Source organism: Chrysemys picta, chromosome 4 (assembly GCF_011386835.1).
Source record: "Chrysemys picta bellii isolate R12L10 chromosome 4, ASM1138683v2, whole genome shotgun sequence".
Taxonomy (NCBI): Eukaryota; Metazoa; Chordata; order Testudines; family Emydidae; genus Chrysemys; species Chrysemys picta.
The window spans coordinates 126,854,778-126,882,377 of NC_088794.1; the positions used below are offsets into that span (position 1 = coordinate 126,854,778).

Genomic DNA, 27,600 nt, shown 5'->3' on the forward strand with positions numbered 1-27,600 from the left:
AAACCAAAGAATTCCTAAGTGTGTATATCAAGGAACGCTGCTACACAGCCAGCAATCACGTGGGCATCAAAAGCTTAGGTGGCATGACAAGATACTGCCAGTGGTGGACATAAATTGAATATACAACCATACCTAGGGTGACCAGATGTCGCGATTTTTATAAGGACAGTCCCGATTTTTGGGTCTTTTTCTTATATAGGCCCCTATTACACCCCACCCCCGTCCCAATTTTTCACACTTGCTGTCTGGTCACCCTAACCAAACCACCTTAGGCAACTTTGCCAGAGATTGACCCAGATGGTGCTCAATTTGCAAGGGAGACCAAGTCCCATTGGGATTTGCCAGGATAGTGATTGATTTATGGCAGAACTGAGGGCCAAATTAGATCTCTTTTTCTATACTATGAAAACTACCTTTTCTTTATGTCCAGAATCTATTGGGTTAGCCCTTTCACTTCTGGCTATTGTAAACATAAGACAAGACAGCCCAAACTTTGTCCATCTGAGGACCACATGAATCACACACTCATTTCAATCAAGATGGAATACCACATGCTGTGACCCATAACCTGTGTGACATGCTAATGATAAAGGTGGCTATGGGCCATTGTAGGGGCCTGTAGGTATCATTTGCCTCATGTTTTTAATTTGGTGACCCCTGGTATAAAATATACTCAGCATCTTGATACGTCAGGACAACTAGTTGTAATGCATTACAATAGTAATATAATATTTACACAATTATCAACTTTAAAAATATCGATGAATCCTAAAATGACTCATCTGAGACCACAGAAAATGTAGAAAGATTAAGCAAGAGAGGTGAACCTCTGGTAAAAGTGAAATTTAAAATAAGAATCTATGCAAGATCCTATTTTGAGGAGATAAGCCTCAGAAATTAAGAAAAAGAATGTCTAACATGCATTTTTAGACCTTGATTTAGGAGAGCACTTAAGTACATACTTAAGTCCCTGTGAAGTAAATTGCACTTATGTACATGCTTAAGTCCTGTCTTGAATAGGAGTGCTTTACTGAACCAGGGTTTTATAGAGGATGCTGTGTGGAAGTAATATTAGTAATGGTCTTTCTAGTAATTTTTGATTAACTGTCATTTGATTACAATAAAATGCATTGATCCTTGCAAAGGGAAAGTATAGTTTATGCCATCTTCTGGCCACATTAAAGTTACATACATTATACTCATATATTTCTGGCCATATACAAAAACTGCAGTTTTAACAAATGTACCACTGGTGCACACAGTACTGTTCACATGCATTGTGTACCTAAATACACCCTGTGGCTTTGGTTATTTGGAAACAGTATTTTGTAGCTCAAACAGCAGTGAGTGCAAAAGGGAAAAGAAAAAGTGATGAGTTGGAGAGAGGCTCCGAACAGCACGCCTCAGAAGATTCAGTATCTTAAACAGCTTATCAAAATCTATGACCAAATATAGGAAAAAACAGATTTAATCACAAATACTTTCCAACTGTCTCCCTTACAATCAGGAAGCAATAAAGAGACAGTTATAGACCATCCCAAAAAGTTTCCAGGAACTTGCATGGACTCTTTGAACACTTATGAATCAAAGTGACTCAACTGTATAATCCTCCAGAGCTGGTGATAAATCTGATTGCTAAGTGGGCTTCTTTTTCTCTTTAAATTGAGCTCCCAGAGTTCACAAGCCTCAGAAGAATCTATATGTCATGTTCATTATTCTTACACTGCTTATATGTAGTATTGTTGTATTAATGATAGTTTCAGCAATAGCCCAGTAGTTAAAACACTAGCTTGCTACAATGCTGAACTCTAGTGACCTGTGCTGGGCTGTGACCTGGGGTCTTTCATGGCTTTGGTTGGTAGTGATAAAATGTATACTCATCAGGGAGGTTGTGGGGCAATATCATTCCATGCACATTGGCAGCTATCTAAGGAGGCTATCAATTCATAACTATATAGTCCCTTGTCCTGGTATTTAATTTGGTGCTTACTTTAGGTCACTAAAATTACTTGGGAACCAGGGAAAATGGAGGTGACTAGTGATGGGATGGAATAACACTGGAGGGATTCGGAGCAAACTCTTCATTTACAGCCTAGAAGAAGCCCTGTGTATAAACATACGATGATAGTGATGGTATGGGAAGGCTAGATTGACTTATTACTCTAATTTAATATCAGCCAAGGCCAAAAGGCTCTGTCTATTTTTAGAACTATTGATTGCCTTTTAAATCCCCAGAGGCTGTTTTACAGTGGACTGGTAATAGCATGTCCTCAGAATCCAGTGGACATTTTTCTCAATTATTTTGCAGACAAGATTAACCCTATATGTGTCCAGCCATACTCCAGTGGAGCATCCTATTTCTGTTTCGTTTTGGGGGTATTTTTGATGCCTTAATCCATATTGGCTATGTTTCCTCACACTGATTTATTCTCAGCAAATGGTTGAGATTCAAAGGGGTGGGCTTTCACTCCCTTGGCTGCTTTGTCACACAGCAGAGCATCTGGAAATTTTCAGTAATTATGATGAACATTGTAGATTTCACCCTTACTCAAGGGGTTGTCTTAAAGGGAAAGATCTTTAAAAACACTAAAGATGTATAGGTTTGCTGAAAGAGGACTAACCAGAGAGGAATGAAAGCCTTATAATAGGAGAGGATTAGTTAAATATTATTACAAGGGGATTAACTAGGAGTAATTAGATAGAATTAAGAAAAAGAATATGAAAAATGTTGGCTCAGTCTCAGGAAAATCTTTACTTCTGATGATTTCTATTAGTCTTCTGATGAAAGGCCATTACTTGAGTCTTTTAAACCTAAATGTAGAAAATGTACTGTAGGGAGCAATCCTGCCCTGGCAGAGACTGATGAAACACATAACCTAATAGATCTTTTTCTGTATCTAATGTGTACAATTCAAGGTCAGCTGCCTTTACAGAAGATGACAGGAGTGAAAGGTATGTTGAAAAAGTCTAGACCTTTTATGGAAGATTCTGCTAATTACGGACCTGTCTCAAACTTTACTGTTTGTTCATTTTGTCAAATGTTAACTTAGCCACAGAAAAACTTCAGAAACACTTCATAAACAAGGAATTTTCAGACAAATATCAGTATGGCTTCCATTCAGTTTATTGCCCAAAGATTGTCTTTGCAAGGGGTCACTAGTGATCTGTAGATCTCTTTTGACCAGGATTTGTTTCCTTGACCTTTGAGCTTTCAGTGACAGTTCCTATTGCTGGACATGGCTGAGAAGTTTTGTCTCATTGTCCTGTCTAAAAAAATTAATTCTTTTGTTTTGAATCTGGCTTTCTCAATACATTCATTAATTTGTCAGGTTGGCCTGTCAGGTTGCCTGGGCTTAGAGCTAGGTGATCTATCAGTAGCAAAGAATTTACTCCTTTCTCCATTCTCAAATTACCTATGGACAGAGCTGATTTTTATTAATGTTTTCATTATTCATAATTGTTTGAACAATTTATGTGAATGTATTTTGCATAAAGGTTAGACATTTCCTAATACTCAGGTAAATAAAAATCCGTTTGTACAAACATTCATGGAAGATTAGTTCAGGTAAAGTAGTCCATGTGCAAGGAGCAGCATGCAAGGAAGAGCGAAGAGAGTGATGGGAACAGAAGATAAATGAGAAAGTCAGATGGGTATCATTGACAGAAGGGAGAGTGAAAGGGGGCATGACAGTGAGAGAACAGTAAGGGCCTGGAAAAGACTTTTAGCTGTGTGGACCACGTGGAAAGGTTAAGTCTGGAAAATGCTATAGAGGAAAATTTGGACTTGGACTGGACCTGCACCACTGCAATTCACTATTTCTGGCAACTCTTCTACTTCCCTCAGGTATGGGTAACCTAACTGGAACAGTATTGACAACATGCTCATGGAACCCAGGGTCTCTGGGTATGCCCTACTTTTTTCCTGAGAGTGTTTCATTAATTTCCTGAAAAACAGAAAAGTTGCTACAGAATTATTCTAGTTAGTCTGGGCAAAGTTAGGAGGCTCGGCTTATTTAGCTAAAGATTATGGATCAAATTCATCCCTTCTTAGTAAATGAAGTTACACCAGGGTTGAATATGACCCCAAATCTTGGCCCATTTACTTATAAGAACTTGTACCTGGGATGATTTTCCCTTTGAGTCTAATCTGTGATGGAAGGGAATTCGTATTGGTAAAAGAGCTAGGATCATATATGGATAATGCATGGCTCAGTTTAAGGTTTAATACAAAGAATGTGCAAACCTCATGCCTCATTAAGGACACTCTTGGCTATTCCATGCATGACCTTTTATCATTGGGTGGGGTGGGCAAGTAAAAACTCTAATATGAGCAGATTGATTGACTGGACTCACACAAAACACTAAAAATGTTGCAGTTATAAATCAAGGATCAGGCAGTAGAACTTCTAAACTATTGCAGAGGAAGGCTGGGCAACTCTGGTTTGCCTATTTCACAACCTATTTAAAATATTATTGATTTATTTTTAATTAAATCACCTGAGTGCCTTGTATGATGGGTGCTCATGCAAATTTTGGTGACTGCCTGATCTTTTGAAGGAGATGGTTTTCAAAATGCTGCTCTTGTCACATCATTGCATTTTCCTTAAATGTACACACTTTCAATTACAGAAACTAGTTTAGCCATCTGAATTCTAGCGCCGGACAGTCAGCAGAATGAATAAATAATTTATTGCAGTTGGAGAGCTCACAGATCTTATGAAAGACAAATGTTAAAACAAATAAAAAATCCCAGTGTAATCTTTCGGAGTCCACTAAGTTTAGAACAGAGAGTAAAGGACATTAAGTCTTTGCTATGTTTTTGCCAAAAAAGAAACTGCAGTTGCTCTGTGCTGAAACAGTACTCAACTAGCTCATCAATTACTACTTTGAAGACATATATTATAAATAAAGTGTAAAATATCAAAGGGATGTGTTTTAGTTAGCTTTGCTGGTTGCCTGAATTGGAAGATCACTGTCCATTTTAGTCTGCTGTTTTTTTCTGAGTCCATCTGCAGAAAGGTCACTGGTCACCCCACATTACAATCAAGGTCACACCACATAACAGTCAGAGGCTGCGAATGGACAAAGCTGATTCAGCTTTTATCCAGCGAATTCTCAGTTCAGAGACACTTCAGACACCATGCCAAAAATTACCAGAATGAGGCTTTCAGCACTTCCCCAATGTGTTCCTTGTTTTGTACATATTGCCACCTATAGTAATTACACTCTAAACCCTCTCACTGTCAACATGTTTAAAAAGATCAACCACATCTTGCTCAGAAAGAACAACTTGAGTTCTACAGACACCAGGCTGTTGATCACTTAGACTCCCTAGAAAAGCCTCTGTGTCTCTCTGTAATCAGCTGTAATCAAAAGAAATTGGAATTATAACTAGGCAAGCAACAGCTACATATATTGGGCTATTCCTCCCTGCTACATGGACGACTATCAGTTTCCAAAGTCAACAATTTGCAAAAATTAAAATCTGAACAATTCTCTGTGTGTACATACATAGTCTATTTTATACATGCAGAAATCCTGGCCCCATGGAAATGAGTGTGAGTTGTCCCTATTGACTTCACTGGGGCCAGGATTTCATTCATCATATAAAATACATGCACATGTGCATTCCATCTCTCTCTCCCTCTGTATATAATTTTAATATTTATTATTAAGACAGCACCAAAAGTGTGATCGTTTCTTTGCGGACAGAGATGGACACAAAGTATGTCCCTGGATGAGTTTACAAATCGCTGTAAGTAATGAATGACAGTATTGTTTTTTGAAGTGGTGTTGTAGCCGTGTTGGTCCCAGGGTATTAGAGAGACAAGGTGGGTGAGGTAATATCTTTTATTGGACCAACTTCTGTGGGTGAGGTGAGCTGAAGAAGAGCTCTGTGTAAGCTCAAAAGCTTGTCTCTCTCATCAACAGAAGTTGGTCCAATAAAAGATTTTACCTCACCCACCTTGTCTCTCTAGTATTGTTGTTTAACATTTGTATATATCACCATGTGCATGCTGTGCAAGTCCATCTGAACTGTGAGAGGTCACTGAAGTTCTCTGTAGCACATTCAAATATTCAGAAGTATATGAAAATAAGGAAACAATTTAAAAGCGGGGTATGTCTGAGATGCCAAAAATATAAAAAGCCATTTAAAACCACACACTTTTGAGTCAAACCCAAGCAATTAGAAGTTGTTCTAAATGCACCATTTTGACCTGTAAACTAAAAACCATCTTCAGCAGTAATGACAGACAGACTTTAAAGGTGGCGGGAGTGCAGCATTCAGAGATCTAAATGGCACTTTGGATTTTACAGGAAGTCTTAGAGTCTCTTTCTCGGGCTCTGGGTGACAGTGATCTCCAATTTCATCTTTTTTAACTGTACAGGAATATGTATCTGTCTCTAAACACTCTCCTAATCCAGGAGATGAAGCTATCAAACACCACTTATTTCCAAACCCCACCAGGAGAGTATGGGGCAGGAAGCCCCAGGACCCCAACCAGCAGTGATTATTTCCAGCTCAAGAGAGTCCTCTCCCTTCTCCCACTCCGGGCTATGGCCACAGGGCATCAGTAAATAACGCCAGATGTTCATCTGTGCTGCCTGCCCCCTCCGACCCAACTTCTGAGTTAAAAGTGCCCGGGGCCGGGGCAAGGTTGGAGTTACCTGAATGACGCCCCAGAGGGGGTGGAGGGCACAGTGCAGCAGCAGGGAAGGCCAGCAGCAGTGGAGGAGCAGCAGCAGCTCTCTGATCAGCATCACTCCTCTGGGCGAAGGGGCTCGTCAGCTCACGACCTGGGTAACTGAACGGGGGGAGAGCGCACAGCAAAGGCGTTTCCGATCGCACTCCCAGCCGCAGAGCGCGGTGTCTCCCTCCCCGAGATCTTCCCAACTTTATTTCTAAAGGGGTGGGTGGGGAAGGGGCCTTTGGAAAGCTTCGCAGCTACAAGCAAGTCCTGGCTTCCCCGGTCAGCAAGACGCGCACCCCCCTCCCCCGCCAGCTTCCCCTTCTCCCCTCCCCTTCGGGCATGCCAGCGGCGGGGACCCCCCTCCCCAAGGGAATGGGTGTTGGTGATGCTCTCAGCGCAGCTCCTGTCGTGCAGGGCAACCCAGTTGTTTTCCTTCTTACCCGGGGGGCTGGGCTCGGGCTCTCAGGTGAAGCAGGACGCTGCTGGCGCTTCCTTTACATGCCGTGGCGGGGCACCGGGTGCAGGTAGAAAAGTTTGCAGCGGGATCAGTCGCAGCTGGTGCACCGCCTGGCTGCCCCCTGGCTTTGCCTCCGCTCGCTGCTGAGCCGGATCCCTGGAGCCCAGCAGCCTCTCATCGGGGGGAGGGAGGGCGGAGGTGAGGGGCTCCTTTCTCAGAACAAGAGCTTGCCCAGCCAAAAAAAAAAAAGCAAAAGCCCGGCCAGTCCTGTGTGTGTCTCTCTGGCTCCGAGGAGGGAGGGAATAAAACAGCCCACCGCCGCCCGAAAATGAACCTGAGGTCCAGCCTGCAAAATGCCACTTGGTCTCAATGGCTGGAGGTAGGATGCGAAGCCCCAGAGGATAGTCCAAGTCTCGGAGCAATCCCTCCCTCTTTCTCTCTCTGCAATTGCAACAAAACCGCAGGCTGCCCAAAGAAAAAGTGCCAGACCAGGAGCCCAAGCGAAATCAGCTGTGAAATCCGCTCCCTCTAGCCCCCCTCCTCCCCAAAAGCGAAGAGATCAACTGCTCCGGTCCGCACAGAGCTCCCTTCCCGCAAGTAGTGGGGTTGGTGTCTAGTGCCTGCCCAGTTCCTTTGGGTACCAGATTCTCAGCTGTCCATCACCAGAGCCCCAAGAAACAGCAGAGAGAGGTCGGTCGGCTGTGCAGAGCCCATGGGGAGGGAGCAGGGAGGACAACAGGGCTGGAGAGGCGCTGCACATGCAAAAGGAGGTGGTGGTGGTGGTGGTGGGGGGAATATGAGAGCAAAGCCAGAGGCTCCTGGCTCGCCTGTGAATTTAATCTCTCCCCTGCCTGCTGCTGCTGCAGTGATTTTTCATAGCCATCTAGCGAGCCCATTGTGTGTTTGGCACTTGGCTCGGTGCTTTTTCTTCCCTCCTAGGCTCGGCTGATGACACTCGATCGGGGATTTCTTCTTGGGAGGCTCAGGGGTTTTCTCCCACACTTATTAAAAGATCATTGCAGGTTGGAAACTGACAAGCTTCCCCTCTCCTCCTCCCCTCGCCCCATTGCTGCTGGAGGCAAGTTAGCAGCGTTTTGGGAGGCGAGTGTGGCTTTGCCAACAACTGCCCCCCCATTCCCCATGGGCCACCTCAGTGGAATAAGTGAAGCCCAGGAACACTTGCAGGTTTAATTGTTTTATTCATTTCTATACACGTGGCTACTATAGGAGGCACAATTATAGAAAATACAATCAATTAGTATGAATGTTTCTACAGCACCTGCCATCTGAGGATCTCAAAGCACTTTACAGTATTAATGGATTTAGCCCCAGTGCACCCCAGCAGGGTCAGGAAAGTATCATCATCCCCGTTTTAAAGAGAGGGAAACAGGACGAGAGAGGTTATTGGCCTGATTTTCAAAGGCGCTAAGCACCTGCTGCTCCTATTGCAATCAAAGGGAGCTATTGGGTGCTCAGGACGTCTGAAAGTCAGGCCCTAAGTGACATGTTGATGGTCCCACAGCAAGTGTGTGACAACAGTGGTTGTAGAACCCCAGGTTTCCTGACTCCCAGGGCTGGGCCTTCCCTATCCAAGATTAAAGCACATTAATAAAACCAATATCGCAACAAAGACAAGCAAGAGGGGTAAAAAAGTCACTCAAACCTTAAACAGAGTCAGCGCCCTGATGGCCATGCGACTTGGAGCCCTGAAGGTTTGATGGGCCACAAAGGGTACAAATCTCAGTCAGATGCCTTCTGCTGGGAAGCGACATTTCTTTCAACCTGGCGTGTGGGATTATCCTGTCATGTGAGTGAATTATTTGCTGTATGGGTTTTTTTTTTTTTTTTTTGGTGTTTCGTGAGATGTAATAATGAAAGACACTTTGAGACATTCGTTTCTATTGTGTTTCTATGTGATAATGAAGCACATTGGAACGTTTAAGAGCGCGTGCAGGGAAGTGAATAAAGAATCCTTTATTGTAAGGGTGGCACAGTCTTGCCTCTTTACAAAGAAGAAATAGAGTGGAAAGATAAAAAAGGAAAATGGGTTTAGTTTTTTAGTGAGCCTGTTAATGAGCAAAGCTGCGGGAGGGCCTGTGAATAGTGGCTGTTTCTGTAAGTTAGATTTATCATATGTCAACACGCTAATAAATATTTTTGCTGCGTCGATAGCTTGAGTCAATTTTTAGTGTCACACTCTGTTTCTAATTATGGAGAGAGATGGGCCTAAATCAAAATGTCTCATCTGAACACCTCCCAGACTGTGGGGTGCTTGAAATCTAAATCTGGATCCAGATCCAAATTTTGCAAATGGTCGCTGTCTTTATGATGGGCCAACGCAAAATCCTGGAACTGAACAGCTCAATTATTGCAGTGCTTGGGCTCCAGATGTGAAGTCTTAAACCCAGCTCTAGTTATGTATTTTATACACAGGTTTGAATGAGGGAGCGCAGGGATGCAAGATTAATTTTTTTCTCTATGTTTCTGGCAGAAATTCAGCCTAGTTAAGCAAAATTACTGTTTCATGACTCCACTTTGTGAAGCAAGAATAAAAATATGTCAACGCCATTGCAAATAAGGGCTAGAATTCTTCCCTTACACCACTATTACATTGGTGTAACTCCACTGACTTCAGTGAACTTACTCCTGATTTACACTAGTGTAAGTGTGAAGGGAATAAAGCTCAGCAATGTCTTATAAATGTACACAATGCAGGTGAACTTAATGGACCAGGATGAATTTGTCCCAATAGAACTACGTATTTATTTGTAAATGTGTGTGTGTGTGTGAGAGAGAGAGATGGAGGGCAGAATAGAGAGAGATGCATAGCTGATGACCTTGGATACAGTCAGCAATTGTACAATAAATATATTTTCTGTAATGATGCTGAAAAAGCTGCACTCCTTTTCCATAGGTCTACTGCATAACATACAGTGCTTAATATATTGTCCTTGTTCAATTATAGTTTTACCGAGCTGGAGTCACAAGAGACTGCAAGCTTTTCAGGCTTTCTGGTGATTTCCTGAAGGTATTTCAGCACTTGATCACAGTACAGAACATAATAAATTGCACCATCTGTATACATAGTTCTTGGTTCCTGACAGAATGAGAGATAAGGCTTAAGGCATTGTAAGCCAAAAAATATAACACAGATTTCTTTTCTTTCCATGTTTACAGTGACTTAATGTCAAAAGAACTGTGGATTCTCCTGCCATTAGCAATTGTCCAAGTACCAGCTTTACGTGTTGTTCCTTTGGCCCAAAGACACACCAGGGAACTAAGAGCACAGTGGACCAAACTCTACTCCCAGTTCCATGAGAGCAGCCACAATTTGTGTTGCGGCACTAGTGTAACTAAGAGCTGACTTTGGCCTACCTGATTGGCACCTTTTCTGCTTTGGGATGGTAGTTTGGCATTAATGAAACCACTGGACTGCAAATATTTTAAATCAACTGTCGAACTGTGAGTCAAATCCTAGAGTCTATACTCAGGCAAATCTCCCATTAAAGTGAATGGGATTTTAGCATGTGTAAGTGCTGAGTATGGACCCCATTCTCCTCCACATATGATACCAGTGTCCTCCATTAACTCCAAGGGGATTTACTGGTTTTCTACAGAGGGAGAATAGGGCCCCAGAATTTTACCCCTGTGAGAAAGATAAATGAGATGATTGGGTCGTTAAAGAATTATAGACCTTGATTTAGCAGAGCTTAAGAAAATGTTTAACTTTAAGTGTGTATAAGTAAGTACACGCTTAAGTGCTTTTCTGAATTGTGACCTCATCAAAGGACAAAAGCACGTGTTTAAAGTTAAGTTAAATTAATTTTAAGCACATGATTAAACCCTTTTGCTTAATGTTAAGCACATATTTAAGTGTTTTGCTGAATCAGAGCCAAAATTAAGAAGGACTGCGTGATTTTCTGTGGCAGAGATACTATACGTATACTGAGAGACAGGCATGGCTGAGTGGTTTGATCCCAGGACCAGTAACCAAGAATTCTTGAATTGTAATCTCTGGTCTAACAGTGACATCCTCTGTGGCCTTGGTCAAATAACTTAAACTCCCTGCCTCAGTCTCCCTATCTGTTAAATGATGGGTGTAAAAACCCAGATACCTGAAAGTGGTGTTTTGAGGTTGAATTAGTTAATGAGTCCTCTCCTGCAACATGTGCTTAGCACCATACAACATTGGGCATTATGAACCTATAAATCAACATCGCCCCAGATTCTGGCTCAGTGTTGGCAAAGTGAGCCTGAAAAGTGCCATGGAAATGCAGTTTGAATTCTAGACAAGATTTGTTTGCAAAAAGTTTAATCTCTTTCAGGAAAATGTTTCTAGCAAAAGGAACACACAAAACAACACCAATATTTTACTCTTGTGATACACCCAAATAAATTGGCAACAACTTCAGGTAAACTGACAGTTACTCCAGATTTACACCAGAGTCAGAGAAGAATGTTACCCTGAATGACTGTTTTGTGGGATATTTACTTAGGTCCTTGGTTTGATTAGCATTGATCAGACTAGTTTATCTTGTTGGGTTATATAAACATTTAGTGATAAACAATATAGTCATGGTAACATTCTGCTTTTCTGACTATTCAGGGAACATTACAATAACTGGAACACTGATTAGTAATAAGAATAATTATTGCTATTCTTATATTCCAGGTAGCCATTCTGGTTATGATGATCCATAAGAATAATTTTTTTTTCAGTATAGACTGATTTTATGATATTATTAAAGTGCTTTGGAGACCCGGTCCAAGAGTTGTAATGCTGTAAATCTGGAGTAATATCATGGAAATAATGAAAGTTATTATGGATTTACCCCCATGTGACTTTATCCCCACCTCTTCTGATGTAGCAAGCAGGCTTTTTGCTGGAGTGGAGACTGAATCAAAGAAAATGAAGGTTACCACATCTCAAGGAAGGGCTGTGTGGTCAGTCAAGACTTGGAAGCTGCCATTTAACACTCTACTGCTTGCTAACGATATTTCTGGACTGTAGCGGGGTGGTCACCTTGCTCTGGTCTAGAGGGGTTAAAAACAGCCCTGGGAGGGGGCTGTGGCTGGAGAAAGCAGCTCTTAGGCTGAGCTGATTGGGGGAAGTGGCTGCAGCTGGGGCCACGCCCCAAACAGACTCAGCTGGCCCTATAAAGGCAGGGAAGCCAGGGGTAGACAGACAGTCTCCCTCTGCTGGTTGAGGGAGAAGGGCCTGGCTGCCTAGAAGCTGGGAAAGGTACCTAGAGTGGAGCAGGGCTGGGGAAAGGCTAGAGGAGCTGGGGAGCTCCAGCCTGGAGAACCCCCAGGCTGCAGGCCTTGATAAAGGCCAGGACAGGTACTGGGGCTACAGAGGGGTAGCCTGGTGTAGGTAAAGGCAGCAGGTCCAAACCCCTCTTTGCCAGTGATGAATGGCGTGTACGCTGCAGTCTGCCCCTGGGAGTGGGGGCTAGATGGTGACTGGCAGTAGCCATACTCTGAGGCAAAGTAGGGATAGTGGGTGCGGGTTCCCCTGGGAGGGGGAGACCCAGAATTGTGGGGGTACTGCTGGGGGGGGGCAGCACCCAGTTAAAGGGGCACTGGGGTCCGGTAGGGACACGGGAGCCAGCAGTGGCGGCGAGACACCGGCCTGAAGAGGGTGCTCCAAGGCTGGCAGAGCTAATTCCCTGGATGACCAGCAGGAGGCGCCACCGGGGTGAGTCTGGACACTTACATGGACATATGCCAATGAACTCAAGAAGAATTTAGTTATTTTCTTCCTGAACCACTGAGATACCTAATTTTCTACCTGGGGGAAAAAAATTAAGAATACACAAGCAAACAAAAAAAATTATGATTGATATTTCAAAGCCTTGTCATGCCCCATAGCATAGTCTCTCCATCAGTCTTACAGCTATCTCCTTTTTCAAGAATATCGTTGCCCCCTTTCAAGCCGAGAAGCTAGTCACTGTTTGGGGCCCTGGGGATGTTCCAGTTGGGAGTAGAAATTGGGGACATTCAGGTATTTCTTTGATACAGTTTATTTTATTTACAAAGAATGTACAAAGTCCCATGTCTCTGAAAGGTGATGGAATCAAATAGCAGGAACAGCTTCCTTGTCTCACAGCACCAAGAACACTCATTTTTTACAGCCTGAATCCCTCACTCAAAACCCTCTCCCCAAGTTTTGTCCAGAGTCAGACACCATACCATCAGCTACTCCTTCCAGTTGCATGTCTTTGTGTGTTCTGCCTTCCCGCTCTCCAGGGGTGCAAGTAGAATTCATTTCTTACCGGTACGCTGCACTCATGGGAGGTACACAAAGGGAGGCACCAGCTAAAGGGGGGGCATGTGACCCCCACATGTGACTCCTCCCCACCCACCAGCCTGGGGCCCTTATGCTCACCCCGTTCCCTCCCCATGATCTGTCCCACACTACCTGGATGGGGGGAGGCCCTGTCGTCCTCCTGCTGTGCTGGAGACTTCTGAACTGCAGGGCTCTCCAGAACCACAGTAGCAAAAAGAGCAGAACATGGGATCACCTGGCACAGCTGTACCACCACCAGCCCTGCCCCATCCTCAGGTGGGGTTGCTGTACAGATCCCAGACAGGAGATGCAGCTGTGTGGAAGGGCTGGAGGCGGGGCTGGGTGTGGTACAACCATGCCAGAGGAGCTGACGGCGTGGCGCCACCCAGCGGTCCCGCATTCTGCTCCTCCTTCTGGTATGGAGTACCGGCTATAAATATCTTAGTAGTACAACGTACCGTACTGTACCACCCTACTTGCACCACTACCTCTTTCACACACACCCTCCCCCAGTACTCAGCAAAAGCCCTCCATCCACTCTGTCCAAACTCCTGTGTGGGTACACAACCTCTTTTATCTTAGATGGGGGGCTTCTGATTAACTCATTGTGACCATTATGTTAATTGAAGAGTGCGTTCACACCCAATCTCAATGTGGTTTTAACTCAACTCATAACAAAGTTTCACCCAGCTTGTAACAATGCTATCAGGAGAATGTCACATATAACATTAGCTTTGTTATTTCTAACTTTCCAATGATACGGAACACATTAGTGCTTCTAGTGTCGATGTAGCCTACAGTGGTACAGGAGGGCCACTGTAGTGCTTCTGGTGAAGATGCTTTAAACTAACGGGAGAGAGCCCTCCCCTCAGCTTAATAACACCACTCCACCTCCTGCCAACATAACCCTGTCTACACCAGTGCTTAGGTCAGTATAACTTACGTCGTTCAGGGGTGTAGATTATTCACATCCCTGAGCGACGTAAGTTATATCGAAGTAAGTTCTAGTGTAGACAAGGGCTTGGTCTACACTAAACCCCCAAATCGAACTAAGGTACGCAACTTCAGCTACGTGAATAACGTAGCTGAAGTCGACATACCTTAGTTCGAACTTACCGCGGTCCAGACCCGGCAGGCAGGCTCCCCCGTCGACTCCGTGTACCCCTCGCGGCGAGCAGGATTACCGGAGTCGACGGGGAGCACTTCTGAGTTCGATTTATCGCGTCCAGACAAGACGCGATAAATCGAACCCAGAAGTTCAATTGCCTGCCGCCGAACCAGCGCGTAAGTATAGACAAGCCCAAGGTCTTACTATTATTTTTAAAAATGTCTTTTGATCTATGTATTTATCTATCTATTTATCTATGGTATTTATAGGTCTCCAAATGCCACAATATCTCAGTTCTTTTGGGCTTTCACCTAGAGAATCCCAAAGTATTTCACTGCCTGTGTCCAAAAATATATATAAAAAAGGATGCCTAAAGTTAGACTCCTGAGTTATATTTAGGCAGCTAAATAAATGACCTGTTTTTTTCAAAAGTTCTGAGCATTCAGTAGCTCCCCTTGGTTCAAATACAACTTTGGGGATCTTATCCCTATATAAGGATCTTGATTAAAATTTTAAAAGAGCTGATTGTTGTATTTTTCATTGATTTAAATTAATAGTTAATTGAATATTTGAACTGGAGTTCGATTTTTAACATGAGGGGTTTCAATTAAACCTCTCATGGGTTTCCCCCTACATAAGTCCTGGGGCATCATGATGTTAATGGAAATCAAAGTCAATGAAGCTACACTGGTTTGAGTGAGAATAAAAACAGGACCTATGTATGAAGCTACATGACATAATCTATAGCTCGTGTTCATACGTGTGTTCTTTTCTCTGTGTATGTTAAATCACAAGACACTGCAAGTGTATGTTCATGGTGAAAAATTTACTGTGCTATGACTACACTGCATGAAAGTGTGGTCTTGCATTTTCCGATTTGTTGTTATGAAATGCTGCTTGGTTAAGTGCAAAAACAAATATCCTGCTTGTCCACCTTCAGTAGTTTGTCACGATTTGTTGTCTTCAGCAAATGGATCCAATTAGAGCATCATTGCTCTTTATTTATTAAAGGGAAAATATTGTGCCATTAATTATTAAAAGCACCCAAAGAAGTCCCGATATCTTGAATTGCTTCCAAACCAGAAGATAATGTATAGTGTGATACTGCCTTTCTTTTCTGTGTGTTAGTTCCTGCCCAACTTTCGCCTCTTTTTACTTTCTAGGATTGAATACCCACCCACTGCTTACACACACCATACTCTATCTGCAGTTCCCTTTCTAAGATCTGATATCAGATAAAAGTAACATAGGGCTAGATTATGTCATTAATTTTCAGGCAGAACTCCTAATCAATTACATTGCAGACTTCTGCTTTAAAAATTGATAGTACATAATGGCCTGTACTTATTCCTCTGGCTATGAACATTCTGTAATTAGCTGATATAACTTACTAAACATCAGTTAGTTAAATCTTTCCCAACCCTAAGTAAAAATACCTATTTGTTTATTTTGCATCACTCTGTTAAAGCTTTCATTTGTCAATTATAAGGCCGTTATAAGTGAAAAATAAAAGTAGGATGGTCATTGGCTATATTATTATTGAAACTGATAAGGCTAAGACTGAGTAAGCTTAATCATGTGACAGTGCAAATAGAACTGTCCAGACATGGAGCATGAACAGGGAATCACCTTTCTCAGAGGAATAGATAATGATCTATGTGGCTCCTTTTTGAGACACAAGGTGGGTGAGGTAATGTCTTTTATTGAACCAACTTCTGTTGGTGAGAGAGACAAGCTTTTGAGCTTACACAGAGCTCTTCTTCAGGTCTGGGAAAGGTTCAACCTTGTATTTAGCTGTGATGCTCTGAGTACCTTTCCCAGACCCGAGAAAGAACTGTGGGTAGCTCGAAAGCTTGATCTCTCTCACCAACAGAAGTTGGTTCAATAAAAGATATTATCTCACCCACCTTGACTCTCTAGGGACCGACATGGCCCAGCAACACTGGCTCCTTTTTGTTCAGTTTCATCTGCACACATCATGCAAGAAGCTCTGCACATTTGATTGCGGATGCCACAGGTGCAGAACTCATTAAAAGGAAATGAAAGTCTCTAGTTTTACTTTTCAATAAAATCCTTTTCCTGGCTGTCTCCTCACTGAACCTCTAGGAGTCAGAATCCTCTCCAGAACAAGCCAGGGGGATTTCTATCACCAGCATGTATATGATTGAGCTACTTGAGATGGTTCCTTTCATATGGCTATGAGTGATCTAGAATCTAGTGGAGAATTTGGTCTAAAGGTTGTTAATGTGACATGACAGCAGCACTGAGGGCCTAATCCAGTGCTTATTGAAGGAATGTAGCTCAGGCCCTAAGGATTCTTAGGATCCAACTCTCTCATCTGGAACTCAACATGCATTGAATGAAAAAAGTGAAAGTGATGCCCTCTCCTCTCAAAAGACAGCAAATTACCTGGTACTCTATGTTCCTGCCATTAGCTAGAGGGGGGATTACTTGGCTTGATCGCTTTTCAGATGTGTTGCCGAAATAATGGCCATTGGAAAAAGTAGGAGTAGCAGCTCCCATGGTGAGCTGTCCTCCAAAGACAATGGAGGAAGCAAAATGGGAATAAGTTAAACACATTTGTCCCTTGCACAGTCATATACTTCTGGGAAACAGAATAACATTCTCATTACTATGTTTTAAAGACAATCCATTTAATAATTCATTTCTTTCCCTTTCTGTCCATGTCTTCTTTACACGTTACTTCTATTTTTTATTAGAGAAGGGGCCCAACCTGTAAAGTTAGAACCCAGATTTTAAATACCCCCCCCCTTCTGCAAAGTTCAGGAATAAATAGCTCAGCCCATCATTGTGATTGGGGCCAACCAAACATCTGGATTCATAGCCAGATTCCAAAATGTGTGGGGGTGTTTGGCTCTGGGTGCTCAGATAAAATGATGAGGATCCTGGAATAAAATCCTGTAAAGATACAAACCAACCCCCCTCCTCACTCTTTCTCTGTGTATCTATATATGTCTGATTTTATACTGCTTTTAATTATATACTATACTCCTGCTAAGCAAAGTTAGGAGAACTACTGGGAATAACCCAGGAAGAGTTGTTCAGACAGAACTGGTCGAGACACAAATAAACAAGAAAAATAATAGCCAGTGGAATAGAGGTTCACCACACAAAAAGACTCCCTTTCTGCCTACATCCATCCACCATTTATACAGGAGGCAGGAACACATTGTGGTGGCTGATTGATTCCACTACGTAAGGGTTTTTTTTTTTTTTGATGATACTATAAACTACAGGAAAAGCTTGAATAATGTATGAAATTATTCAATAATTAATAAAAGTAATCAGAAACACTCAATTGAAAGGCAGCGTTGCAAATAATTTGCAACCATTCTTCATTTGTTTCATTTCACAGCATATGCTTGAAAACGGGACAGCAATCCTTCCATTTTGATACCTAGTTCTGTGTGTCTCTGTGTTAGAGACGAGATGGGAGGGCTCCACTTATTACTGGGGAATTGTTACTTCTGTTACAGGTGTGCAGAAAGCGACTGAAATCTATTCCAGAAAACCAAGCGGACTGCTTTGAGAGGAAGTAATTTGCTACAGGATGGAAGAAGGAGAGGACTATTGTGTTCAGTAAGACGCTGGCTACACTAGAGAGCTTACAGCGGCACAGCTGCAGTGGTGCACTTAAATTGGCATAAGTTATGCAGTGCAAGATGGTGGCTAATTTACATCCCTGAAGGACATATGTCGACTTAAGCTGTTGTGTAGCCATAGCCTAAGACAGTGGTCCCCAAACTTTTCACAATCATGACCCCCTTGCCTTGGTCCGTGCCCCTCCCCTGTGGGAATTGGGGCCTGGACTGGGGCTGGGCCGGGAGCGGAGCCACAGCTGGGGGCTGAGGCTGGGGGTGGGACTGGGGCCAGGATCGGAAGCTGCAGCCAGGCCACAGTCGGGAGCTGAGGCTGGGGTGTGGGCCAGGAGCTGGGGCCAGGGGATCGAGCGGAGCTGGGGGAGGAGTGTGGCTGGGTGGTGCTCCCACCCTATTCCCAGTGGGGACTGGCTTGGACCTTGCTACTCCCCCCCCCCTGCACGTTCCTCTGTGCCCCCTGGGGGACCTGTGGCCTAAGACTTGCTGAGCAATAATGTGTCACTATATTAACTACCATTAAAGAAAAGGTTACAAAATTGCTTTGCACCCATTTTGCAATTGTATATACACTGTCTCCTGCAGTTCTTCCACAGCTCATGCACCTGGCACATTTATCTCTGGGTGGGATTCCTTCCATTGTGAAAGGTCTGTACAAAAGCCACCATGCTGCAAAATCGCCACAACTACTCAGTGTGGTGGGGCTGCAAGAGAAATGGCCAAATGCAGGGAGGAAGGGGAGAGCTACACGCCTGTGCACCAGAGAGCTAGGCTGTGCTGTGTGTCTGATTAAGCCAGTCTCCAGGCGACCACTAGAGAATGGGCTGAGCTGTTTGATTTGCCTGAGGGCAGAGGCTGCTATTCCAGGTTATAGGTAGAGATAGTGGATGGACAGTTGCAGAGAGGCTGGGCTAAAGCCCTGTGGCCTGCTGCTATTGTGCTGTATGCAGATTCTGTCTCACCTCAAACCCTGTCCTAAGCCCATCTCTGTTACCTTGTGCTCCCCTGCCAGTTTGTTGTATCCGGCTGTAGTCTCTCATCTGATACTTCTAGTGTAAGTGCTTTTGGGCAGGGGCTATCATTTCATTGTGTGTGTACAGTGCCTAGCCCAGTGGGACCCCGATCCTTGAATGGGGCCCCTAGGCATGACTACAATATAAAAACAATACATTGCGGACATGGCGGGGGAGGAGTGCATACATCACCCTCAGAGAATTGCCAAGTTAGGCACAAGAGAACTAAGAACAACACAAGCACTTTGTTTTCATAAATCCTAGAAGCCAGAGATGGAAAAGACCCATTAGATCGCCAAGTCCATCCCCTGCCAATGCAGTGTTGTTTCCTCGAACGCATTCTTGTGTGCGGTGTCCCAGTTAGTTCTAAATGTCTCAAGTGAAGGATTCTGGCTATTAGAGCTCACAGCCAAGATGTTTGTCCTGCCATTAACTCTAGTTTTTACTTTTCTGACTCTCATCCCAGTACCACATTCCTTGTTACTACCCAAAACTGACTCTTCCGTCTTAAGACTCAGTTTTACCATCCTCCCTCCTATTAAGTAGTATCTTATGAAACAATTATTCCCACTGACTTCACTAAATCTGGATACGGAGGAAGGTGCTATGCAGGGAGATTGAGCCTGTAGCCTTGTCTATACAGGGAATGTTATCAAACAGTTCCCTCTGTTGTTAATACCAGCCAACTGTAGACACAGCCTTTGTGTCTACACTACTTTAGGCAACTATCACGTCTCCATCACTTCCTCATTTGTCACTTAGCCCAGATGTACACATCAAAGGCCAAGTTCTGCCACTCTTACCCATATTGAGTAGTATCTTACTTTGTGACTATCCTCACTGATTCCAATGGGACTACTCATGGAGTAAGGTACTATTCATTGTGAGGAAGGGGGGAAGAATCAAGTCCTAAGTTAGTCTCTCTTCATATAGCCATAGAATCCACAGTGTATTTTTGTTTAGACAGTGGCATCAGCTCCCATTATGTTACTTCCATTACAACATGATCAATCAAAATTACATCTGTTGTAGTCAGCGGTGAGTGACATTAGATACAGTATTGTAGCTTGATGTTTGTTAATGGCAGAAAAATAAATACAAGTTTGATCTTGTTGCTGAGCTAGAACTATGGTTAATACTTTACATGGATCCAGGGTGAGAGTTAAGAGCCACATATCCAAATAGCTGGGGTCATACGTCATTACAAGCTTATAACAGACTATTGATCTGTTATTAGTGTGTATCTAACAGGAAGATATTACAAAACTAATGCTGGGCCACTGTTGGCAGCACAGCTCATTACCAAGCCATGCTGCAAGGTGGCAGAGGTGGGAGTAGTGTGGAGGAGACCAGCACAATATTTGGAATTCCCAAGATCCTAAGGGATTGTCCTGTGTATTTTTGGTCTGTATGTGGTTAGCAGGTCAAAGCCACAAACCTACCTACTGCTCTGCTTCCTCCGTCCACATAGCTGCTAGTTCCAGACCCAAGGAGATAAATGCATCTGGAACCACACTGAGTTTACCGAGTCACTTTTTCCCCTTCCACAAGTTTTGGCATGGAAGGGGATGATATTTCTCTATAATCTGACATTATCAAACTCTTAGCATCAAATTCAGCCCCATGTAACCAGACACAACTTTCACTGATTTCAGCAGCAATTGTGCCAACTTGCTGCAGCCGGGCTGCATTTGGTCCTTAGAGCTGGCATTCCCTTTGTCTTTTGTCTCAGAAATATCTAGCACTTCTGTTCCATTCAGAAAATATATTACAGTTCTGTCTGCATTCTGGAAGGGAGACCCATCTGTTTTCCAGCTGTTAGTAATGGAAGCTGTCACAAGGTGTTACCTCTCTATAAGTCATTGCATGATATATATTTGAAGGTGCCGATGTCAACACAACAGAATGTTTTTCAATCCAGTTGGCCATTATCAACATTTCAAGGGTATTTTCTCAGAGTCTGTGTGTTTATCTCAAGAGAAAGGAGAGAGATACCAAAGATTTTCCAGCATACAGAAGGCTATATTTGGCCATATCTCAGTGTTTCCCTTTTGTCCTGCCCCTTCTCTCAGTATATAAACTATCTTTCGTGGCTGTCTAATCCGTTACATTTCTGTTAGTAGCGAGAACCCCATTACTATTGCTTCACTCAGGGGAAGTCATGCCAGTAGCATTTCAGAATAAGATTATTTATGGACTAATATGACTTCTATAAAATGATGTGCGCGTGCACACACACTCTCTCTCTCTCTCTCACTCATTCACTCACCTAACCTCTTTCTCCCCATTTTGCTGTCTGTGACATGGATCTAAATAATTACCTACCTCAGGTGTGACTTCCTTCATCAGTGTTTGTAAAGCACTTTGAGGTCCCTGGATGAAAGCTGCTACAGAAGTTCAAAGCATTGTTATGTTATAAAATATTATAAATATTTAACTAGTGGTGGAGAAGTGAAAGGTTCTTTCTCCCACTGCCAAATGCCTGAGCAATCTGGGTCCCCAGACTGGTTTTATAAACCAGCACATAGTGGGCCTGATCCAAAGCCCATTGAATTCAATGGAAAGACTCACCTTGCTTTGGATTAGGCTCATAGTGCAGTATATGTGAGTTCTATGCTAATGCTAACAGATGGGCACAGAGGCTGAAAGTTAAGACAAACTGCCAGCCTTATATAAGGATTCCATTGCTTTTGTTATTGTGGTTCAAGCCAGATGTTTCATATAGTTTTAAGGGAGTTTTCAGTGAATCTAGGTTCACCTCTCACCCTTCAGATCAATTGCACATGCACTCCCCAGTGTATGTACACAGAATACAGTGTGCCTATCACCAATTACATTCTTGACGCGGCTTGACAACAGTGTGTTTGGAAATGTAGAAGTGTAAGAAAAAAAGCAAAGACACTGAAATGCTTTACACTGGGTCCCTGCTTTGGATGTTCTCATGCACCAAGACACAAATTACACAGACTGAAACATCACTCGTATCACACATTGTCACAGTAGCTCAAAATCACTTTCCGGGCTGTACCTCATAGAAGTAGGTATGTAAATACTAGGACCTTCCCACTTCAAGTCTCTCTCCATCAATGAGAATTCACCATCCTACAATTTTGACACATCATTGGCTTTGATCCCTGCACCAGCCCCGAATAAGGGGTTGTGTGTAACTGCTCCACCCCAGGGCCAGACACCGCAGAGAATCACAGTTCCTCCTTATACACTATGGGAAAGAGGGGAAGGCAAATACTGCAGCTCTTAAAAGGGTGCAGCTTCCTTTCCTCCTCACACGTGGGCATCTTCACCCACTCTAACCCCTACCTGCCCATTTGCTCAGGGTATCCAGAGAGCCAGGGCTGTGCTTTGCTATAGACTCAGACTGAAGATGTGGGTAGGCGGAGCAACGGGATTACCTGTGGAGTGAGGTACTCACTCCTCAGTGTGAGTGAAGGTGTCAGAATCTAGCGTTTACGCTGTAAGCTCTTTGGGCAGGGATTGTCTTTTACTCAGGGCCAGATTGTGAACCCCTTATTCACAGGGCTGAGCATCACAGAAATAGCCGCATTGAGGTCAGCAGGACAACCCATAGGAATAACTGCTCATCAACGTCAAGAGTTCACAATCCAGCTCAATGTGTTTGTACAATGCCTAACTCTAGAGATACAAATACATACAACAATAATAATAATAGTAATAAGAAGGGTAAAGGTAGCAGAATCTGGTCCTATAACTACTCAGGGATTAAGGTGCTACTTAATGAGAGTAAAAGCAGCAGCATTTGGTCCTTACTAAAGACAATCCCGTTATATTTTACATATGCCACCCAAACACACCCAAACTTTGAAGTGTAGTTTTGGAATGTTCTCTAGCAGAGAGATAATGATCTAGCAGAGTGCTCATCTTTATATTGCTCACTTTCCCTCACAGAGAGTTTAATCTGTTCCCATCTTTCAAAATCCAATCTTATTTTATTGATCACCAGACCTAGCTTTACTTTTATCATGCCCCTTAGGTTATTTCTTCTTTTAATTCCCAGATGTGTCACCCAACCCTCAGCTGCCGATTTGAGGTTTGATGCTGTACAATACACCTTGAAGCACCCTTTTGAGACTGCCATTATTCTGAATTCATCCCAGTATATCCTAAGCACTTGGAGAGCCTCTGATGAAAAGGTGTTAAATAAATGCAAAGCATTATATTGTCAGCACTTTAAATCATGACAGATTTATCAGGTTTGGAATGTGAATACATGTTTTTGTGACTCAGCCATGAATAATCTACATCTGCATACAATATTTCTCTGTAGTCAACAGACCATCCTTCTGGTTTAATCCTTTTGACTTTTGCTGCTGCAGTGGAATCTAAAACTAAATGATAGAAGTGATTATGGACTAGTTTGCTGAGTACTTGGTGAGGAGTAACCTTTGGGATATACATGGATGCATCCATAGACATGGATGGCACCTAGTCATTTTTAGCAAGTGGGCACAAAAATGTTCACCAAAGCTAATTTTTCCCCATTTGCAAACAGATGCTTCCAATTTGCTCTCTCTGAATCCAGAGTTAACATGGCAACTTTATGTGCCCTTCTAATATTGTTAATTGAGTTTATTACAGTAGTGCTGAGGGACCAACCAAGATTGGAGCCTCATTCTGCTTGGCACTGTACAAACAGAGAATAATAGACAGCCTCTGCCCCAAGAGCCTACAGACTAAACAGACAAGACAGACAATAGGAGAGGAAAGGGATATAACATACCAGCTGTAATTAGTATTAATAAGATCTATATGTAATCTTATGTCAGAATAGCTTTCCTTGGAAAAATCAGCCTAATTTGGCTTGGAGATTATGCTGCTTGTCTAGACATCACCTTAGCAATTATTTTACAGTTCACATTAAGTAAATAGGATGATAATGACAGCAACACAGCATCTAGGTTTTGAAATGACTGACATAAATGTATTTCTTTATGCCTATAGAAACTTTATTGAGTATATTAGAAATCATGGGCTTGATTCTCCACTGTTGCACCAGTTTTTCAATAGGATGAATCCACTGCTGTAAATCTGGCATAGCGGAGTGGAGATGACTGGTTCCCTGAATGCCTGTCTAAACTAGAGCTGTGAACCTGACCATAGCTGGGACCTGATCTTGCAATGAACTCTCCCAAGGCAGACCCCTGCACCCATGCAGAGTCCCATTGCTTTCAGTGGGACTCTATGGAAGCACTTGGTCTGCCACACGGAGCTGTTTGCAGGGTCTCTTCCCTTTGGGAGGGTATCTTAGACTAGGAGCCATTCTAGTGCACAGTATTCCCTGTGCTTCATTTTCATTGTGGGAGATCTTAGACAAAGAGTGGTTAATTTCCTGCTTTGTGGGTGATTACTTTCAGAGCATATAACTGAATAAAATAATCACAGTAACTCAGAGATGTCCTTACCAGAACACCAATGTCCTTACAGTACCCTTATCCTGCACTGTAAATGCTATTTTTGTGTTGTTTTGAGTTGGCACAACTTCACACTAAATCTGCTCAGAAACTCAGAGGACACTAATGTTCAGAATGCATGTTACTCCTGCCCAACCATATCATGTTAATACTACACTTTCCTATATGTTCTGGAGGAGAGGTGGATAGAGAGAGAGAGATGCACTGTTTTCTGTATATAAAGATCTTGTTCTTTCATTTTATGCTTTTGGACCATGATTACAGATCAGATAAATTTAGCCACAAGAGTCCTCAACCTTCGCTGCTCTTCAAAAGTATTTTAATTATCATGATTCACTGGTTTCAATGAGGTAATTCATGTGTGATAGGTTACATTTATGAATAGGTGTTTGCAGGACTGGTGTTTTCGCTTTCCCTTAATGATTAATTTAAGGAGTTCATCACATTTTAAACTCATTTCTATAACCACCTAAAATTGACTCAACCTACTCATCTAACTTACACCAGTTTTATACTCATGTGACTTCACTGACTTCAATTAAGTTGCTCCAGATTTACACCAATGTGAAAGGAGATCTCTAGCGTTGTGACATGAGGTCCTATACTCTATCATTTGTATAGCACAGATCTTTTCTGTCAGTAATTTGAATTTCATACAATCTCCCAGACAGGGGGAACTTTTGTGTTTAAAACCTATCTCCCATTCCTCTGTAATAATATGCTTTAATGCACATTTCTTATGTCAGCCTGCACCACTGTAAGATCTCTTGTGTAGCTGCTCTATGCCAATGGGAGAGAGTTCTCCCTTCGACATAATTAATCCACCCCAATGAGGGGCGGTAGCTATTAGTGGCAGGAGAAGCTCTCCTACCAACATGATGCTGTCCACACAGTGTAAGTGTCAGTGTAATTTATGTCACTCGGGGGGGTGGGTGCAAAGGATCGCTTCCCACCACCACCAATAAAAATGAATAGCCCACTGAATTTGGCCACACCTGATTTGATTGTGTTGGCCTCTTTCCTTTGTCTGGAGAACATCTGTTTATCAACTTCCCCATTTTAGTTATAATTTCAGCACAACTGCATACTCCTTTGTGGGTTGACCGTACATCCATAACACCGTAATTTTCCCAATGACACATTATCTGACACCTTTTAGACACATATGCGACGGAGTAGGGAATAGGGAGTTTTAACTGGTAACGTTACATGGGAGTTTTACTAGTTTACTGTCTAGATGGTGATGGGAGATAAGGGTGTGACTTCACTGAGGGATGACACTTGATGGCCAGCACATAAAGGATGGTGGCTGCCCTTTGTAACTTGAGCCCAGGAGGGGGTTGGGGCCAGGTGACACCTTCTGCCTGGGAAACTGGACAAAGGCTGGAGCAGGAGCCGGAGTGTGTGGCTGGGTGAGGCTGCTGGAGGGAATTTCAGTTTGAAGCTGGCTGAGGACACGGGGGGGGGGGGGGGGGGCAGAACCTGGGTCTGGGCTCTCCACCCCCCAAGAGGGACCTGACTTGAAGGGTCCTGTTTTCTGTACCTACAAGCTCTGTTTTAGACTGTGTTCCTGTAATCTAATAAACCTTCTGTTTTACTGGCTGGCTGAGAGTCACAGTGAATCGCAGGAAGTGGAGGCTGCAGGGCCCTGACTCCCACACACTCCATGACAACATATTACAACAATAGTGAGTTGGGGTACACTGAGCGGGTCAGGCCAGCCCAAACTCACTGCTACATACAAGGGACCCCCTTGTCTTTTGGCATAGGGATGCTCTTAGGGTCACAACGTGCTTATGTACTTTGCTGAAATGGGGATTCATTCAATAAATACTTTTGAGTTAAGAACAGCAAAGTGATGTCCCCATGTTTTATAATCTAATATAAAAATAATTACTAAAGACCTGTAAAATATCAGTGTATTCTCCATTATTTCTCCTTCCTACCTTTGCCCTCCCTGCCCCCCTCCCCAAATCTTAGTGCTAAATTCGGCTTTTGCTTATACTAATGCAAATCCATCAACTATATTGGGGTTGTGTGTGTTTTAAAGAAATTCAAATTTAACCCTACCCGTCTAGCTATGCTGGAGGTTCTCTGGACTAAACTGAAGATTCATCGTCAGCTGAACAGTATTGACCTTTTACCCAACAAAGGAGACTTAGTGCCAGTTATTTATAGAAGACTTAAATAATGTAATTCTCCCAAAAGGCTGGCTGCATAAAGCTAGAGCTAGCATAACTCACACATACTATAAACATATCCATGACTCATACAGCAGACAGTGGATGAACGCACTGGATTTTATTGAACTGTAAGGACTTACGGTAAATCTGCTGCTCCTTTCTCCATGTTCCACTTCCCTCCCTGCAGTGACTTACTTTTTTGCCCTATGGTGACAAAAGGGTTGAGTTTTACTACAAATCTCCTCAGAGTGGAAGATGTTGATAGTTATTCTCCACAGTTGCTTCCAGGCAGGCACTGCCAGCAGAACCCTGAAGTTTTATATCCTACCAGTTAAATGTGACCTAACTGAGAATATTCTCCAGGGCTTTTTAATTTCTGAACATGAACAACATTGTTGTGACAGTTGGCCAGGTGCATGTCCTTTGTGATGGAGTGGTTGTTTTCAAAGTCTCTCAGCTCTGATTCACTTTTGTTCAATTTATTGTTGTCTCCAATAATTGAGATTAATGTAGATTTTATTTTATAAGTGAATATGAAGTTCATTTGCAGGATATTTATTGCTCTACCAATGCAGCAGAGATAAATCTTTTTGAAACAAAATGTCCTACTGCTTGCTCTGGGTTCTTTAAGTTTGTCTAAACACTTAAGAAGTTCACTTTTAGTCTCTGCCTAGCATCAATTCCTGTGAAGCTAGGACTTAAAAAGTAAAGTGCATTGAGCACAGTGTGTGGAGATGTGATATCCTCAGAAACCTGGTCATGCAGTCTCCTCACCTGCTGATTTTCATTTCAGA

General features: G+C 42.9%; 1 protein-coding gene across 2 annotated transcripts in view; it reads right to left on the reverse strand.

Moving 5' to 3' along the window:
• The window catches only part of PRIMA1 (proline rich membrane anchor 1), a 71,599-nt gene extending 63,565 nt beyond the window's left edge, over nucleotides 1-8,034 (reverse strand). The window contains exons 1-2 of one of the 2 annotated variants that reach the window (XM_005307476.5): nucleotides 7,133-7,520; nucleotides 6,670-6,806 (exon numbers count right to left, since the gene is read on the reverse strand). In XM_005307476.5, coding sequence (XP_005307533.1) covers nucleotides 6,670-6,762 — 93 coding nt within the window. In that variant the 5' untranslated portion in view covers nucleotides 6,763-6,806; nucleotides 7,133-7,520. Of the gene's footprint in view, nucleotides 1-6,669; nucleotides 6,807-7,132 lie in introns of both variants that reach the window. The other variant, XM_005307478.4, reaches the window with a different exon arrangement.
• Between the last annotated feature and the right edge of the window lie 19,566 nt (nucleotides 8,035-27,600).